The sequence below is a fragment of the Colossoma macropomum genome, unplaced genomic scaffold, assembly GCF_904425465.1.
Source record: "Colossoma macropomum unplaced genomic scaffold, Colossoma_macropomum, whole genome shotgun sequence".
Taxonomy (NCBI): domain Eukaryota; kingdom Metazoa; phylum Chordata; class Actinopteri; order Characiformes; family Serrasalmidae; genus Colossoma; species Colossoma macropomum.
Window position 1 is genome coordinate 1,995,818 of NW_023495515.1, and position 19,183 is coordinate 2,015,000.

Below are 19,183 nucleotides of genomic sequence, written 5' to 3' on the forward strand. Positions count from 1 at the left end.
TTTCAGATTATTCAACTTGTTTCTAAACATTTTTGCTTATTTTCAGTGATTTTATCAAGTGGAATTATTGTGACGTCAGCAGAGAGTAAAGTGCTCAGCAAACTTTCTTGCAAAACGAAATTTTTGAGGGTTGCGCAAAGCCAAAAGCGCCTTCGCCACCTTACAAGCTCGCATACTTTATGCGGTTTTGTTTTGCCGGTTGCTCCACTAATGCAGGTGATGCTATGACATGTTACGATAAGTTCATTGACTACTGTGATAGTTAATTGACTATTAGTGTTCTAGCTATGGCGACGTGTGAGTCCAGAATACTGCCACTACTTAAAGTGGAACTGGACAATTCAAACAAGAAGGTGGTGAATAGGAAGCCAACTTCAGCCTCGTCCTCTTGTGAATCTAAATATAAGATGACCTGTAAGTTTTAGTGTCTATTACTAGTTAGTACTGCTGAATAACAGACCCAACATCTTACATTTAGGAAGTATTCATTAGTTATTTATTAATGCGCATTTAACAGTGAAAGTTTGGTGTTTCTGCCAAAGCGCTCAGCGTACTTTTTGTGAAATGAAGCTCCTCCACAAGTCGTCCATCTTCGTTTAATGGCACGCCTCTTTTTTACCGACCAATCACAGGCTTTGTAGCGTATTGTCTAGGAGTTCGCCCAGCTGCCATGTGTGCATCACGGTAAAGTGCGACATCTGCAGTTGTTTGTTTTCTCTGCAATTACGTCAATGGTTCGCTGAAGCCAGGCGAAACGTCATCTCCATAAGAAGTATGCCGAGGTCTTAAGACACAATGGAGGCCATGATCTGTTGCAAGAAAGCGCTCTTTATTAAAAACACCAGCAGAAAGGCACATACAAAACACTGAACTCGAGGGGGAGGTCACCTCTAGCTACACCCTTCACCCCAACGGTAGCTTTCCCACACACACAAAACCCACCACACTAAATAACACAAACAAAACATAGACATAACTTTAGTTAGCAGACGACAACATAAAACAAGACAAGTTACTTTTTTGGGGGGGGGTGCTTGCATACCATGAGCGTTCGCATGTGGCCGTCTGCACAGCCACACCTCCAGAGACTCTTGGAGCCACCAGCAGCACCACCAGTAGCAGTTCTCTACATTATCTCACTGTACAGATTATTTTTGACAGATAATATTTCTTAGTATTTACTTAGTACTCTTCAGTATTTGCCTATTTCTAAAAAAGTTGGGATGCATTAGGTTGCATTAGCGCATACGGCATGAGTGACTTGCACATTTGTGAAGGCACCATTAATTCTGAACGATATATACAGGTTTTGGCAACATGTGCTGCCATCCAGATGACGTCTTTTTCAGGGAAGGCCTTGATTATGTCAGCAAGACAATGACAAATCACATTCTGCTTGTTCTACAACAGCATCGCTCTTTAGTAAGAGTTAAGGTGCTAAACTGACCTGCCTGCAGTCCAGACCTGTCACCACTGATAACATTTGGCACATTATGAAATGAAAAATGCGACAAAGGAGACCCTGAAATACTGTTGAGCAGCTGAAATACTACATCAAGTAAGAATGGAAAACATTTCACTTTCAAAACTACAGCAGTGTCTCCTCAGTCCAAAGTCTTACTTGTTAAAAGAAGAGGTGAAGCACAGTGGTAAACAGGCCCCCGTCCCAACTTTTTTGAAACGTGTTGCTGGCGTCAAATTCAAAATGGGCATATCATCTCAGTTTCAACATTTACATGTCCTTGTAATATTTGAAATATAGGGTTTAAATGATTTGCACTTTATTGGATTCTGTTTTTATTTACATTTTGCACAGTGGGGTTGTAATATATTTGCAAATGATCAAAATGTATTCAGTTATTCAGAATTCCCCAATCCATCAGTATAGTGAGATAATTTCACTTAGTAAAATAAGTGTATAGAAATAACGTATATCTTATAATAAGCTTACAACAAACTCAGAAATATTAGATTTATTGATTCGATTTAAGACAATTTCACTTGTCAAGACACCATTTTTTGCAGTGCTCTCTTGCTCTAGATTTGAAAACATCCACAGGTGTTTCTGTCCATCCCTCCACTGTGAGGAGACGACTCAGCGCTGTGGGTCTGAAAGGATGTGTAGCTGATCAAGGAGAACCTCACCGAGAAAAGGAAATAGACAAAAAAGAAGAAACTTGATCAAATCAAACAAAGAAGCTGCTGGTGTTCTAACAACAAAGGACTGACCAGCTCAACATCATTGAATGTGTTTGGGAAAAGAACGGAAACCATATTAAAGAGTGGACACCCTGGACACTGAAAAAATATTTTTGTGTTTTCTGTAACATTTTCTAGAAGCTTTTTTTTCTTGTTACTAAAAAATGAGTAATTTTTACTTAAAGGCCTTTTTGACTGGAAATGAAATAAGTGAAGGGTGGTCTCTGACTTTCGCACCATGTATACATACACACTCTCTTCAGCCACAGTGCCTTTAGAGCCAGTGTGATAGATGAAGTTATACACTCCAACAGAGACAGAAAATTCTGCAGAGAGAGAGAGAGAGAGAGAGAGAGAGAGAAAAGAGATATTCTCTTTAGTTCAAGAGCCCTCTGGGGATTGTCTTTCAGCTACAATTCAGAATGTCCATCCAACCAAAGGGAGCGAGAGAGAGAAGAGACACCTGCTGTGAATGATAAAGCGCTGAGCAGTTTGATTGTACGTATTAATTTGTATGACTTTGAATTGAATTAAATTGAAAAGAAATAAGTTGAAATTAGGCTTATTAGAGTAAAACTGCAAAGCACTGCGCTGCACAGAAACAAAGGAGTTAGTGACGCAGGACGTAATAAGGGGCAGACCAGTGCCTAAAGGGCTTTTTCTGCTAAAGATGAAAGGAAGCTTGAGGGGACCAGTTAGCATGACTGTATTTACCTATTGTTAATTGTGTCCTACTAGCTTCCATTCATTGTAAGCATTTTTGGGTGAAGACCGGTTGGAGAATCTCTCTGAAATTCTACTTAAAAAACAAAATTCTGGTTTCCAGTGTTAACACTTAGAACCTTTGGTAATTTTTTGGTATTTTCTGGGTCAATTACAATTGCAATTATCAAATATTTACATGAGACAGTCACACATGCCATATGTTGTTATTTTCATGAGACCCTGGGCTACTAAGATATGCCATTGTTTGACATGTAAATGCTAACAGAAAATTGATATCTTTATGAATTTAGCTAATTTTTGATCAAAAATTTACCTAGCGCCTGCACAACATAGAGATCTTGAAAAGAAGTTAAATTGTAGATATCTTTTCAGAAATTGTTAGTCTGGAGTGTCTGTGAGCTGAAAGTGCAAGAATTTAGATAGTGATTCGTTCTATTGGTTACATTCTATTTAGTAATAAAAAACAATTAACGTAAGACGGACATGTTTTTAATAATTTCCTGTCCTCTTGGATTCATGCTGAGTGCTAAAACTCACAGTAAGACAGGCTTTATTTTTAATTACAAATTGAGTTGCATATTTAATGTCACATTTTTAATACACAAAACCAATGGAAACTGAAAGACAGAGCTAAATATTATTCATTTTATAATATTTGTCATATTTATTGTTATTTATCTGTTAAAATATGTTTTAGGGCCTGGTTGTGTGATTTTGAGGGAAAGAGGGAAAGTGCACTCAGTGTAGTGGATTGGGACAAGGCCATCGGTGTCAACCGCATAACTAGTGGTTAGCCTCAATTTTATAAGTGCATTTTGAGTCATTTTTTACATGTATTTAGCAGTAAATCTCTTATTATCAGCACTAAACTCAGAGTCTGAGTCAATCAGAGGACTTGAAACACCAGGGAAAGTTTATATATAAGAACATAAGTTCTATATCACTGCAATCTGGTGCTGTTTATTTGGAGCGGGTTGTGTCTGATAGACAGTATAGTCTGCAAGAACGTGTAGAAGCCAGTGGAATATCAGCCCATAGAGTCCTACTGAACCGGCCTTCATGCAAGTGCATAATGGCAGATTTAAATACACACATTTCAGGTCCCGTCCGGACCCTGTGAGGGAGTATCACGAGTGCTTTTTGCGTGTGAAAATCTCAGCGTTCTTTGGACTGTAGGCTTTCACAAATGTATTTTTTGTCATGAAAGCTCGGCTTCTATATGTGATAATCGGTGGGCCGGGATCTCAAAATAAACTGCCAATGTAGTCACTGTAATGTGCCTGACTGACAGCAACACAGTCCTGTAGGAAACTAGCGCAGGGGCTGCAGGCTTTTATGATCTTTTTACATCTCCATGTGGAAATTATTGTGAATAAATTGTGAATATTTGTTGCGTTTAGCTTTTTGACACTATTTCACACCCACACATTTTCTAAGCCACTTATCCTTCTGGGTCACGGGGGGGAGCTGGAGCCTGTGCTAGCAGTCATTGGGGGGAAGGCAGGAAACACCCTGGACAGGTTGGCAGTCAATTGCAGGGCAGACACACACATTCACACCTAGGTTCAGTTTAGCCTGACCAATTGGCCTGACTGCAGGTCTTTGGACTGTGGGAGGAAACCCAGACAGACACTGAGAGATCATGCAAACTCCACATAGAAAGGACCCTGATTACCCGGCCGAGGACTCGAACCCAGGCCCTTTTTGGTGTGAGGCGACAGCGCTACCCACTGCACCAACCAATTCCAATTCAAAAGTTTTTAAAGATTTAAATAAAGTAAGACTCATTTGGTTGCAGATAAATGTTTAAAGTGATCCAAATATGCTAGTCTTGGGTACCTTAATGTTTTAAATGAGTAGGAAATTAAGATTCTAAAAAAAAGAAGAAAGCCAGTGATTTGTCTAGAATGATGAACAGAACTGTAGACTGATGTGTCTTTATAATATCTAGAATAAAGTTATTTAAAAAATGAATATCCAGAATGCCTCATGTGTCAAAAGCGGTGCTCAGGAAAACTTTAAGTTGTCTTAACAAAGCCAGCTAGTAATGCTTCAAACGTTGTTAATTGTTTTTTGACAACTTAATTGGGTAGTTTGTGTAGTAAGTAAAAGTATTTGCTATGGTGTTGCTACATTGCTACTATGTATTATTGGTGATTGTTCGGTGGTTGCTAAGGTGTGCTAGGCTGTTGCTACCATAACCTTAGCAACCACATGGAATACCATAGCAGTGGCCTAGCAAATTAGAAAATTATTCAATCTACATAAGTTATGAATCTAAATAATATCCACCTAACATGGCTTCCAAACTTTTGAATAGTATTGAACAGTAGTCAGTATATTATTTAACCTTTTTTACCTTTAGATTATCGCCATCTGTGCTTCCCCTGTGTCAGAAAGCACCAGTCACCCCTGGTGTACATTCATAATTCATATCACCGGAGTGAAACTTTGCTGAGCTAACTGCGCTTCGCTGCTATTTCATTGCCATTTTCTTGCTCAGAGGACCTTTTTTCGGGATGACTTTCAACCTCAGGATAAAACACAAACAGGCCGAAATGGCACCAGGCAACTTCACGCTTGATCGATCTAAATTTGCCATTTTGAAAACCCATAAAACGGCGGGTTACACTTTTTAAAAGCTTGGCAGAGATAGGAGTCCCAAATGAGTTATAAATCAATACAGCCAAAATTGAAATATGTCCCTAAGTAATTGGGAATTCTTTATGAATTCAGGCCCTTTGCAGCAGAAAATGGTTTCGTGTCTATATGGTACAGTGTGATAAGAGGAAGGACCGCCGTGACATTTTGACATTTATGGACATTCTCCACTTCCCTGTCTCCTTTTCCTCTCTCTGTCTCCCTTTCTCTGTCTTTAGCTGCACTGGAAAGCGTCTGCTGGATAGAATATTCAATGATAACTTCTCAGAAGAAGAAGAGATCGTGGTGCTGGCGACAGACTACATGCAGAAAGTCTCTGATATCATCAAGACTACCTCAAAAAGGTACGGAGAGAATGAAGTTTGTGAAGAAAATAAGAAGAGAGGTACTTACAAACTCAGTTCAAAAGTTGAGACAGTATGTGAAAAATAAATAAAACTCAGAAATCAGTAATTTGTAAATTCACTTTGATCTGTATTTAAAAAAGAAAGCAGTACAAAGACAAGATATTTAATGTTTTATCTTGTCGACTTCTTGTAAATATGTGCTCATTCTGAAATTGATATCTTCAACACATTCCAAAGAAGTTAAGACTAAAAACATGGTTAAATGATCAGAAAACATTTTAAGGATGTAATCATGCTTAGGTATAATAGGTCCAGTCCTTTTTGTGCAAGCATGGATCGGGCCACTTTGCTAAAAATGCATCAGCAAAAACTCTAGCTGTTTAAGAACAAAGTTCCTTAATGAGCATTTGTGAGAATATTAGGGATTTCTTGCCTAATATCATCAAAATATTTAGAGAATCTGGAAAAAATCTCTATGCGTAAAAAGCCAAAAACCACAACTGACTTCCCTTAACCTTCAATCCCTCAGACAACACTGCAATAAAAAACCAACATGGTTATCTGATAGAGATCACTTCATGGGCTCAGGAATGCTTTGACAAACTATTGTCAATAAACACTGCTTATCACTGCATCCACAAATGCAAGTTAAGTCCTTACAATGTCAACAATATCCAGAAACTCTGCCGACTTCTCTGGGCTCGAGCTCATCTGAAATGGATTGATGCACAGTGGAAATGTGTATTGTGGCCTGATGAGTCAAACAAAGATTGTTTATGAAATAATGGATGTTGTGTTGTCCAGGACAAAGATGTAACGGACCATCCAGATTGTTACCAACCTAAAGTGGAAGCCAGTGTCTGTTGTGGCATGGGGGTGTGTTAGTTCATATGCTGACATAACACAACTGGCAGTTGGCACTTTACTCCAAGCGTGTTCGGCTTTCCAGTGGCAGTTTGAAAAGATGTGGTGGTGCTTCACAGGTCTTGGAGGAAGCCTGTGCTAGCCTTCGACCTCCTAGAGCTGGTGGTATCTTGTGATTGGGGGAGTCCAAACTAGTGAGTGGAACTGGATATTACTAAATTGGGGAGAAAAATGGGGGGAAAAATCCAAAAAAGCCTAATGAAGTACAAAATACGACAACAAAGGCCCCGTACAGTTGCGTAGCTGAAGACTTGGTAAAAAATCCATTTATTAGGAGCTGTTGAAAAGAATGGTGATGTAACGCAGAGGTAAACATGTCTCCTGTCCCATCTTTTTTGCAACGGGTGGCAGGCATCATATTTGGAATGAGTATATATTTACAAAAAAGTAAACAATAAAGCTCATTAAGTAAAATATCTTTTACTGTTTTCACTTTAATACAAGTCAATCAGAATCAATCACTACTTTCACTACTGTCACTAGGCCTACTGTTTCAATCCACAAATGCGCATATGTTAGTGTGTGTGTGTGTGCGCGCATGTGGGTGGTTAAGTGGGCGTGTTGTGGGTCAATACTAATCAGCCGAGCTACAGCTGAGGGGTCATGCAACAGTGGCACCTCCAATACAACCACACAGACATGCGGAGCTCCCTAGAGTCTGGCAGTCAAACGTAAGACTTGACACTCGCCATGTGTGTGACTATCCTGCTGTCAGTTCCGTTGGGCATGTGTGTGTGTGTGTGTGTGTGTGTGTGTGTGTGTGTGTGTGTGAGGCATTAGGTCCTCTTTGGCTGACTGTTATTGCTACTGACAGCCATCCAATACTGAGAACAATACCGTGCATCTGCCGAGGCCTCTGCCCGGTGACGGTTAACCAAGTTACCGCAGTAACAGCCTCCAGTGACAGTAAAAACCCATATAGCACCAGAATAAAAATGCATTGTTCATTTATTAATTTGTTTAATGCGTATTATAGCTAGACACTAATATTCCCACATAAGAACATAAGTGAACTTTTAAACATCATGAGTGATGTGATATCGTACACTGACTGGTCACTCCATTAAGTACACCTCCTTGTATCAACACTCATTGTCCATTTTATCAGCTCCACTTAACATATAGGTGCACTCTGTAGTTCTATGGTTACAGACTGTAAAACTGATCATTTCTTAGTCTGTCTTTTAACCCTATTTTCAGTGGTCAGGACACTCACAGGACCACCACAGAGCAGGTATTATTTGGGTGGTGGATCATTCTCAGCACTGCAGTAACACTGACGTGGTGGTGGTGTGTTAGTGTGTGTTGCACTGGTCTGAGTGGATCAGACACAGCAGTGCTGCTGGAGTTTTTAAACACTGTGTCCACTCACTGTCCACTCTATTAGACACTCCTACCTTGTCGGTCCACCTTGTAGATGTAAAGTCAGAGACAGTAGCTCATCTGTTGTTGCCCAGTTTGTGTTGGTCATCCTCTAGTCCTGTATCAGCCCACAGGACCCACAGGATGCTGTTGGTTGAATATTTTTGTTTCTCAGTCCAGCAGTGACACTGAGGTGTTTAAAAACTCCAGCAGCACTGCTGTGTCTGATCCACTCGCACCAGCACAATACACACTAACACGCTTCCACCAGGATGTGCAATTATTGTGTTCTTTTATTTGACAAAGATTAAACTTCACCTCACACGTTATCACTGTTTTTGCTCTACTTCAGTGTTAGAAACCATCTCAAGATTACCAGAAGAAAACATATGTAGACAGTTTGTGGAAGGAAATAATAAAACCTACAGAAATATCCATTTACCAGAGTTATTTTCCACATGATAGCCCAAATGAGGATGGTTTTACTGGCACAGGCCTACATCTTCCTGTGGGTGCACATGGGAGCTACACTAAGGGACATAGCCAAAGTCTGAAAAACAGCCCCAGTCCATTATCCCACCTCCACCAAATTCTACTGTTGGCACTATGCATTCTGGTAGGTGTTCTCCTGGCATCCTGGCATCTGCCAAACCCAGATTCATCTATCGGACTGCCAGAGAACACATTTGCACTGCTCCAGAGTCCAGTGGCGGCATGCTTTACACCACTCCAGCCGACACTTGGCATTGCACATAGCGATCTTAGGCTTGTATGCAGCTGCTTGGCCATTTCATTAAGCTTTTCCATTTCATTCTTTCTCATGGAAATCTGTACTGAGCGATGCATCAGAGTATAGGTGATTTTTATGCTTCAGCAGTCAGCGAGTGCTGTGAGTGTGCATGGTCTACCACTTCGTAGCTGAGTTGTTGTTACTTCTAAACGCTTCCACTTCACAAATATAGTACTTACAGTTGTCTAGGGCAGATCTAGCAGGGCAGAAGATGACTTGACTTGAGGCAAAAGAGGTATCCTATGATTGTCAGTTCAGTACAATCCATTCTACTGCCACTGTTTGTCTGTGAAGATTGCATGACTGTGTGCTGGACTCGATAATTAGTTTGGGTGTCTACATCTAGGCCTATAGTGTATGTGTGATGTAGTATGTATGGATTATCCTTATATAAGTTTGTGTTTTTCTGTCCACTCTTTTTGCACTTTATCAGGAGTCACCTGGCTCATCCGCCTGTTGTTAAGCCTAATTAAATTGACTTGAGCTCATCTCTCTCCTTTCGTCCATCCGTGTCTTCTTTCTTTCTCTCGCCATCCACGCTTTTCTAGAGGTAGGAAAAAGACTTGAGTAATTTCTTCTAGTGTCCGCTCTTCATGCGCTCCTGTAATAACACATTATAGCCCATAATATGGCGACAATGAAACCTTCCTTCATAATCACTGTTATTATCATCACCATGGTGACGCCTGCCACTCCAGCCAATCCGCTTTCATCCGCGCGACTCAGGAGTTCGGAGGGAGGAATGACTTTTGCGTCTATCTTTGTGTTCCTCTTTTCTTTCGCTCTCTCTTTTTTTTCCCTCCTGGCGTCTCGGCGATGCGTGCATCTCTGCAGGCTCCCTTCCAAGCGCCGCTTTTCTCTGCTGAGAACTTCTTTTCTTTTCTTTTTTACCTGAAATCCCTCTCTCGGTTTGTTTTTTTTACAGCTCCCCTTCCTCTTGTTTTCCTTTTCTCTCCGGCGTTTGTCATTGAAAGAATTGAGGGCTCATAGCATCTCTTAACGCTGACTGTGAAATAATATCAAAAGCAGAGTTTAGAGCTTCGCTAAAAGCTAAATCAGTCTGCTAACTCAGTCAGAGACGAGCACTCGGGAATCACACGCTCAGCCAAATCCTTCAAACGCATGACCTTGACTTTACCGCGCTAGCTTTGGCTATGATGCTGCTCGTGAATGTTTCATCAATACTTACCACTTTTATAAAAGCATGATATTAAAAGAAATACAATGCCTGGATGAAAGCACAATATTTTGCTATCCGTGAAAAGGAATTTTGTCTGTGGCAAGTCAAGCATCAAAAAACACTACGACGCAATGAGTCCAGTAACAGACAATGACATTTTGCAAGTGAATGCCAAGGCTGTCAAAGTTAATTTGCAATAATTATCTAAAGTGCTTTTAATGCATTGAAAATTCTTAACAGCACATTGTCTCATGAACCCAATTTCCACCAAGCGCAGGAAACTTAGTGAGCGTAGAGTTGATGAGGCAACAGGTGATATGAAGAAGGAGAAAGATAAACAATTGTCAAGAGGTCCAGGACAGAATTTCCTGGAGCTATTGAGATGTGCCATATCTACTGATAAAAGCAAAGTTAGAATGTTTTCACATGCTGAGATGATGCTCAACTTAAACTCAAACTTTCATTTTCACCATCTTGTTTGGGTCCCACATAATCAGTACATTATCCAGACACACACACTGGGGGGTGCAATGAACAGCCCTAGCCATGGTGTGCAGGGAGTAGGTGGGGGCTTAGGTGTCTTGCTCAAAGGCATGTCAATCACATACTGTCAGCTCAGGGGATTGAACCAGCAACCTTCCAGTCATAAGACTGGTTCCCTAACCTCCAACCCACAACAGCCTCCCAAGCCTGCACTACCTGATATTCCCAGGCAGTCTCCCATTCAAGTACTAACCAGGCCCAACCTTGCTTAGCTTCCGAGATCAGACGAGATCAGATGTTCTCAGAGTGATATGGCTGTAAGCGTACAAGTTCCTCTTTTAAGTCTTGGTTCTTCTTAGTGGATCTTCTTTACGATCTTATTGAGTTTTTCCTGAATCTTGGTTCTTTTCAGTGGATCTTCCTCATGATCTTAGAGGCATTTTTTCCTTTTGAGTCTTGGTTCTTTTCAATGTTTCATTCCCATGCCCTTAGGGAGCTTTTCCATTTTAGTCTTGGTTCCTCTTAGTGGTTCTTCCTCATGCTCTTAGGGAGTTGCTCCACTTGAGTCTTGATTCCTCTTGTTCTTTCTTCCTCACAGTCTTAGAGAGTTTATTCTTTATTATCTAGGTTCCTCTCAGTGGTTTCTCCTCATTATGTTAGGGAGTTTTGAGTCTTGGTTCTACTCAGTGGTTCTTCTCCATGCACTCAGGGAGTTTTTCCTTTTGAGTCTTGATTCTTCTTAGTGGTTCTTCCTCATGCTCTTAGAAAATTTCTCCATTTGAGTCCTGGTTCCTCATAGTGGTTCTTTCTCAAGCTCCTAGGGAGTTTCTTCATTTGAGTCTTGGTTCTTCTCAATGTTTCATCAACATGCTCTTAGGGAGTTTTTTCTTTTGAGTTTTGATTTCTCTTAGTGGTTCTTCCTCAAGCTCTTAGGGTGTTTTTTGAGTCTTGATTCCTCTCAGTGGTTCTTTTTTTTGCTTTTAGAGAATTGTCCTTTTGAGTATTGGTTCATCTTAGTGGTTCTTCTTCAATGTCTATTCTTCATGCTTCATTCTTTTTACTTTAGGTTCCTCTCAGTGTTTTTTCCTCGTTCTCTTAGGGGTTTTGTCCTTTTGCGTCTTGATTCTTCTCAATGGTTCTTCCCCATTCTTTTAGGGACTTGATCATTTTGAGTCTTGGTTCTTCTCAATGTTTCTTCCTTTATGCTCTAAGGGTGTTTTTCCTTTTGAGTCTGGTTCTCCTCCATGTTTCATCCTTATGCTCAGGGACTTGATCATTTTGAGTTGTTTCTTCTCAGTGGCTCTTTTCCTGCACATAGGGTGTTTTTCCTTTTGAGTCTTGATTCCTCTCAGTGGTTCTTTTTTATGCTCTTGGAGAGTTTTTCATTTTGAGTCTTGGTTACACTTAGTGGTTCTTCGTGTTATTAGGGTGTTTTATCTTTTGTGTCTTGATTACTATCAGGTTGACAACAGATGATGGCTTTAAATACTGTTTAAATGACAGGGACAGTTTTGATAGTCTACCAGGTCTTGCAGTTATCCATTCTCAGTACAGGAATGGCACTTGATATGGTAGTGTGTAGCGCTGGTATGAGTGTGTCAGGCATAGTGCTCTTGCTGGGGTTTTTACACATATCTGTGGGCTAGAGAGGTCAGAGGATGGCTAACACAAATTGTCCACAACATCAGATAAAGTTACAGGTACGAGAATAGTGAGATCCCGATTTGACAACTTACAGAAGTGAGATGCCGTGTTCAGCCTTTGTGAACAATAATCTGTCGCTTGACTTTACAATGTGCATGACATCTGTAGCTTTTGATCAATATCAGTCGATACTTCAGACAAGAAAGAGAGATTTGTCTTACCTCCATTGATTCAATGCTTTACCAGAGTAGTTCAGTCTTCTTCTTTCAGTCCTTGCTATAAGCATTATCTGGTCAATAGTCTCGTTGGTTCTGAGAGTTTTTTCCTTCTGTAATTGTCTCAGATTATGAAAAGGAAAGTCAAAGCAATGATGCCAAGCTATTGAGTATGTAATCTATAGCTGAAAGCCCCTGGGTATGTCTGTAGGCCAGTTGGTTAATATGGGGTGCATTTGCTGTGCACCAGAGTTCGGTCTCGAGGATTATGCGTAGTGAAAATGCTGTTCTTTGGGTTATATGTGGAAAGGAGTTCGAACCTGTGCTTGTTAAATCACAGGCAACTTCTGGAAAAGATTAGGGGTGTTAACCCCACTGCCCTGACCAGAATTTTCACCATGGCCCTCATCATTCCTGGTGTCCTCTACAAAATTGGCCAATTCTTGTTTTCCACTCTCCCAAACCAATAGCTGATGTGTTGCTGCCATTGCTTACAGAAGAGCGAAAGCTCCGGTGAGATCATATTGTGTACTCACTGTCAGCTTTATTAGAAACCCCTACCTTGTTCTTTCACTCACTGTCCTCTTTGAGCTCTACCTGCATTTAGCTCCACTATATAAGTCTACAATTACAGATGATCATCTGTTGATGCACATTTTGTAAGCCACCTTGTGGCCCATTCATTGTTGGTCAGTGGACCTCTGTTGTGTAGTGCTGGTACATTGTTGCTGGGGTTGTTACACTCATCAGTGGCACTTTCAGAATCATCTGCCACCCAAAAATATCTGACCAAGAGAAGCTCTGTGGTCAGAAACTGACTATTAATAAAGGGCTACAGGATGCCTAAAGCTGGGCATATTTTACATGATGTTTTAGGAGTTCGGACTGTGCCTTCAAGGTATTGTGGTAGTAATAAGGAGACTGTGATTGAGGGAGATCTCTGAGAACTTGGACTGAAGTTCTGGGTGACTTCTGCTTGGAGCAAGAAGGCTGGACCACCTCCTTTATGGAAGGCAGTAGGACTAATATAGGATTGAGGAACAGATTGGGAAGGAAGAGGGGCTTCAGGCTTGATTCCCAAATTTTAAAATAACCTTTTATAGAATTTCTTGTCTTTTTGTTGTGAGGGTGCACAATACTATAGGCAGAAGGAGGGCGTCACACACATTATGGGTTTCAGCTATGAGTTAACAGAAAATCCCAAATCTTGCAGTTTAAGTCCAGTCAAGTGGTATTTGTTGTCAATTCTCAATATAACTTGAAAAGTCATTCTTCATGGTGCAACACATAACAGCAGCACATTACACAGGTCTACAAGTGCACATGCATGACAGTATGAATGTTCAGAACAATAAATACACAAGACAATATATAAAAGGACAACAAAACTATATATAGTTGTCGGAAGAAAACCTCGCATCTCCAAAATGGTAACTTTACAGGAGGAGGGAAAAACCTACTTTACTTTTAATGTAAGTCAATGGAACCAGACGTTTTTCCAAGTCATTTTGGGACATTTGTCTTGGTCCATTCATCATGAAATTTACACACAATGTAAAAGGTAACATGTTTTTTCAAATTACGTCAAAAACTGAAAAACGACATAAATGGAGATGTGAGGTTTTCTTCCAACAACAGTTAACCAATAAATGCACATATTTTACAACAGGGTAAAGCAACATGGTGTTTCCCTATAAAAATAGTTAACTAGGTTCTAACTAGGATCTAAGCCAGAACACTGATTCCTATTTTCCATTTCCACCCCTGTGAATGGGCATTATACACAATTGAATGGGCATCAAAGCAGCAAATGAGCAGAGGAACTAGTGTTATTACGTGACACAAACAGAGCTGGAACTGCTTGTTTGTGCTTTTATGCACATGCAGGATTAGCAAAAACACAAACTGCGCTTGAATGTTTAGTTAGGAAACATGGATATTCCTTTCTGCAGAGAGAACTGGAGAAGCATTTTGCTACTTTATGAACCGACAAGCCGAATAAAGAATAATGCATGAAAAGGCACTTGTGCATTTGCCAGTATTCAACAAGAAGCTCCACACCCCTTCACCTTTTTGTCTTTCTGCTAGCTCTCCCACGGGCTGTTGCCTGAATCACTCATTTAGTTTGTGTAAGAATGTTTGGAGTCATAAAAATCAAACATGTTTGAAAATATCAGGTTTCTGATCAGGGGCGTAGCCAATGGGACGCCTGGGTAGGCTTTGGCCTAGCCAGGTTGATCACAGGCCTACCCAATCAAAAGGGGAAAGAATATTTATTAGGCTAAGTTTTTTTAGATAATAAAATTTGATTTGTTTCTTATGAACGCTGTCATTATATTATGGCCAATCAAATCATTACCCTCTCCACCAAGCTCTGCCTTATTTTCCTCAGCCCTGCAATCATTGCACTGCAGCAGTTGCTATCCACCATTGCCATAAGCCTTCAGTTCATTATCTGCACGACAGTGTTTTAATTTGCAGCTCCAGTGGTGGTTAAAAGATGTAACTGGGGCATTTAAAATTGAGATTTGGTCCTGTAGAGTTTGCCATTTTCTGTCCATCCAAAGTCAAAAACAAACTTTAAAAATGTTGTTGTTGTCAGTTTTCTGCAAGTGTGGTACTTACAGTGCTCTTTTACCACAAAGGCTGAAATGGGCTTGGTTAAAAAGTAAAAAAATCAGTTCTAACATTAGTGTATAATTTTAACTTATGCCATCTTCATTGCATTAGGCAAACATACCTGTGGTAAACAGACTTTACTGCTGTCAGGAATAGGCTATAGCCTGATGGTATATCATTCTGAGACATTAGTGTTTGGGAATTCTATCTACTAAGCTGACCTACCCACTTTTTCCCAGGTCTACCCCAAAATGCCACTGTGAAGTTAGACTGAAAGAATAAAGATTGGCTCATTTTCCCTCTCACACTACCCGATCATCTACACTGTAAATCGCTTCCGATTGAGCTCCTAGTGTTCTTCCCAATTCTCTTCTGATTGTGAAAAGTTGTGAGTAGGTACAAATCAGGGTTATAATTGGGTTAAAAATTGTGTAGTGTAGGTCCAGTTTAACTGTTCATCAAATGAGCATCTACAGTTCCTAACTGTATCGTGGAGCTATGAGGAACAGCTGCCTGAAAACATACATACAAACTCATTGCTTTTGGCGAAATTCATTGTTTTTTAAAGCTGACTGTGCCATTCAAAAGAACCATCTAGATTCCACTTTAGAAGGGCATGGGGGGTCTTCTGCCAGCAGAGAATTCTGTGAAAGAATCCCCCCTTTTCCACAACACAGCAGTAGTTCACGGTCATTATTCAACCCACCCACAGATGTAAAATTTCATTTTTATAGTCCAGTCAGATCAAGAAATCAGCTTACATTTTTGTTTACATTTAAAATTAATGTAGAATATGTTGATTTCTGTAGATCAACCAGCTATTACATTGCAAGTGGCAATTATTGGGGCCCAAGCACTAATTGCTTTAATGGAGCCAGTACAACCCCAAATATTCTGCAAGGTTTTTAGAATGGCTAAGATGCAGGGCCTCAAAAGGCGATGTTTGCCAAAGACCTTTTGGTATGATAAACAACACAGTTTAACAGTTTAAAAATACAGAGAAAACAGTTTAATATTTGGACATCCCTTGTGTTTGCATAGTTGAGCTGAATAATTCCACAGCACTGACCCCTATATTTTAGATTGCACCAGTTTTTCTTGTTAAGATAACTAAACATTTTTTTCCATTGAATGATGCAGCTGGATCCTGCTGCTGGGGATTTGTTTCTGAGCCAAATTATAAATAATAAGTGGGTCAGTGAGTATATGTATTGTATTTGAGTGCCTTGAAAACAACACATGCAGTTCATGTTCATCTCTTTTTTGAATGTTGTGTCTGGTTATAATAAGGCTAAACCATTTAATATATCAGTGTATGTCTCAATTATTTCAAGCCATCTGGAAGCCTTTTGTTGATATTTTGGCTGAATTCTCCAGCATTTCGAATGTAAAATGGTGTACTGAGCATGGACGTTAAAATACAGGCTGGAAGCTTTTGTGGGAAACCATTTACCCTCCGCATAAGAGGAGTCTTTTTTAAGTCCATAACACTTTCTCTATGTACAGTGCATGGAGTGAATATGATAGGGCTGCCACTTTATACAGTGTATAAGCCGGATATGACAGGGTTGCAACTTGATAACTTCGAAGTAAAAGCTTGCTGATTGTAGCTTTGTGTGACAACTGTGCAGTTCAGTTGAGCTCTTAATGGATGCCATTTTAAACACATTCAAATGATTCAAACTGATATGGCATGAGGACACATGCAGTGTGTATCGGCATGAGTGTGTGTGTGGTGGGTTTAGTTTTGTGGGGTTTTTTAAGGGTTTAGCAAAAAATCAAATTTACATAATTCTCCACTTTCTTTAAAATGTAGTCAATCAGCCAAGTCATGCTTTCTTAGTTTGGAACTACAAGGATAATGTCACTAAGAAACATTCAAATTAAAATAAATAAATAAATCAAATATATTTTAACTTCGAGAAGGTTAATTACTGTGCTGCCTTAACATTTAGAGTTAATCGAACTTCTAATATCAAGCTAACAGATCAAGATTATGTGTCCTTTTATCTGAACTCAAAATTTTCAGGCAGCCTGATAAATTTTAGGGTAAAACAGTGAGAAGTCAACAGTCACTCGAATGAATTAATATAAGCCCCCAAAACTGCACCCAGGTCTTCATTTAAGGGCCCATATCCCACACTTTTCTTGTATTTTGTCATGATTAATTTTTATATGACCGTCTTACAACCTTCTTTTGTCCCTTAGAATTAAACAGGCTGTTTTTGTTATTGTGCCTTTAAGACTGATATATGTAACAGAGCTCTGTGATTGGCTGGTTTGTATTGTGCCTGATTCAGAAAGCACTCTGAAACACTCCTTTAGTGCAAATGGGCGGAGCTAAACTACTGTAGGTTAAACAGGCAGTTTCAGGTAAATAATGGACTGTATGGAGCGGGGAGTGAACGTTTTAAACAATGTCTACATCTGCAAACTCTCCTATTTCAAAAAAAAATTGAGGAAATCTCTCTTTCTCGTTCTTGCGACCTCTCTCTTTTTCTCTCTTTCTTTCTCTCTCTCTCCCTCTCTTCTCCCTTGTCTCTCCCTCTCCCTCCTCCCTCTCTCTGTCTCTTCCTCCTCTCCCTTCAATCTCTAAGTTATCTCTTACTCTCTCTCCCTTCTCTCTCTCTCTCTCTCTCTCTCCCTCTTTGTCTCTCTCTCTTTCTCTCAGAAAGTCTCTGTTGTCTCGATTTGTTTTCTACAAAGTGTTGATGCATCATTTGCATGTTTGTTAAGTATTGTGTTCACATCCGTCAATAGATCTCTGCAGGAGAGAATTTCACACACGCACACACTCCTGACCACCCACAGTCTCACACACACACACACACACACACACACACTCAGAGGCAGGAACAGGAGGAGGAGATAGATAGCGGTTGAGGTTGGTGTTGGCACCGCAGTGACCTAGCTCAGTAAAAAAATTCACCTTCTCTTCTCGTTCTTCCCTCACTTTCATTCCCTCTTTCTTTCTCCACTGGCGTTTCAATCTCAGCACCGCCTGCACCACCTATACATCCACACACACACAATCAGGAAGAGCTACAACACAGATTTACCACACTGTGTGTGTGTGTGTGTGTGTGTGTGCTTAATGTGGTTATCCATAAGTAAACAGCACAGCACAAAAGTCATCACCCCTTTTCTTTATTTCATTTCTAGTCTAAACATCCATTGAGTACAAGTAATTCTTTTCTCATTTGCCAGTAAAAACACTTAATATGTATTTCACTGAAAATTACACCCCTAACACTTATTACAATATCAAATCTATCACTGTTTAATCTGTCTACTCTTTACTCGTGTGTTCCTACTGCCATTCTAACTCTTCCATCCTTACAATCTCACAACCAGTCAGTTACAGCTGTGGCCTCCCAACAAAAGCTTCCCAAACAGCTCACTGACATTACTGTGTCCCAGTTCAGGGGCTGCATCCTTCGAAGGACGTGATCTGTGAAGGGGTGTCCTTCGAAGGCTGTGTAGATCTGCGAAGGCTGAACGAAAATGAGACACTCTGATCTATAGCGGGTTTTCCTGTTTGCGTCACAGCACCGCTGTTCCCGCCCTTACCACTGCGTCACGAAACGGCGCTTTTGTTGAGTTCTTTTAAAGTTCTTTAAAAATGGAGCCAAAACTTTGATTTCAGTTTTTTATTCATTTATTAGAGCTGGAGATGCTTCTCTCTGTCTGCTCTTTGCTCCCTAAACCAAACGAAAAGTTAGCATACGTTTTGCTTCAGACCACATTGGCTTTTTTTAAAAGCATCGTTTGCATCGTTAGCTATTCGACTCAGTTTAACCCCAATACGTACATTTAAAAGTGTCTGCTCAGTCACTAATCGCTCCTCTGCTGACGCTGCCATGTTCTTGAATCCTTGCTGGCACAGATTGACCCTCGGGCTATGTTGGCTGGTGAAGGATCCACCCATCAGATCCTTAATTGCCAGAGAAAAGAAAAGTTCTCGACCGCATATTGAGGAGCCTTCGAAACGGGATGGCCTAGTCGCGCCGTCAAATACAGCCTTCGAAGGACG

General features: G+C 40.3%; 1 protein-coding gene and 1 pseudogene across 1 annotated transcript in view; one reads left to right on the forward strand and one right to left on the reverse strand.

Annotated features, from left to right (window-relative positions):
* LOC118802295 (endothelin-converting enzyme-like 1) overlaps nucleotides 1–19,183 on the forward strand; it is an 85,566-nt gene that overhangs the window by 26,661 nt on the left and 39,722 nt on the right. Inside the window, 2 exon segments of the mRNA XM_036562793.1 lie at nucleotides 5,805–5,813; nucleotides 5,815–5,930. Coding sequence (XP_036418686.1) covers nucleotides 5,805–5,813; nucleotides 5,815–5,930 — 125 coding nt within the window.
* LOC118802301 lies at nucleotides 10,877–10,995 on the reverse strand (annotated as a pseudogene).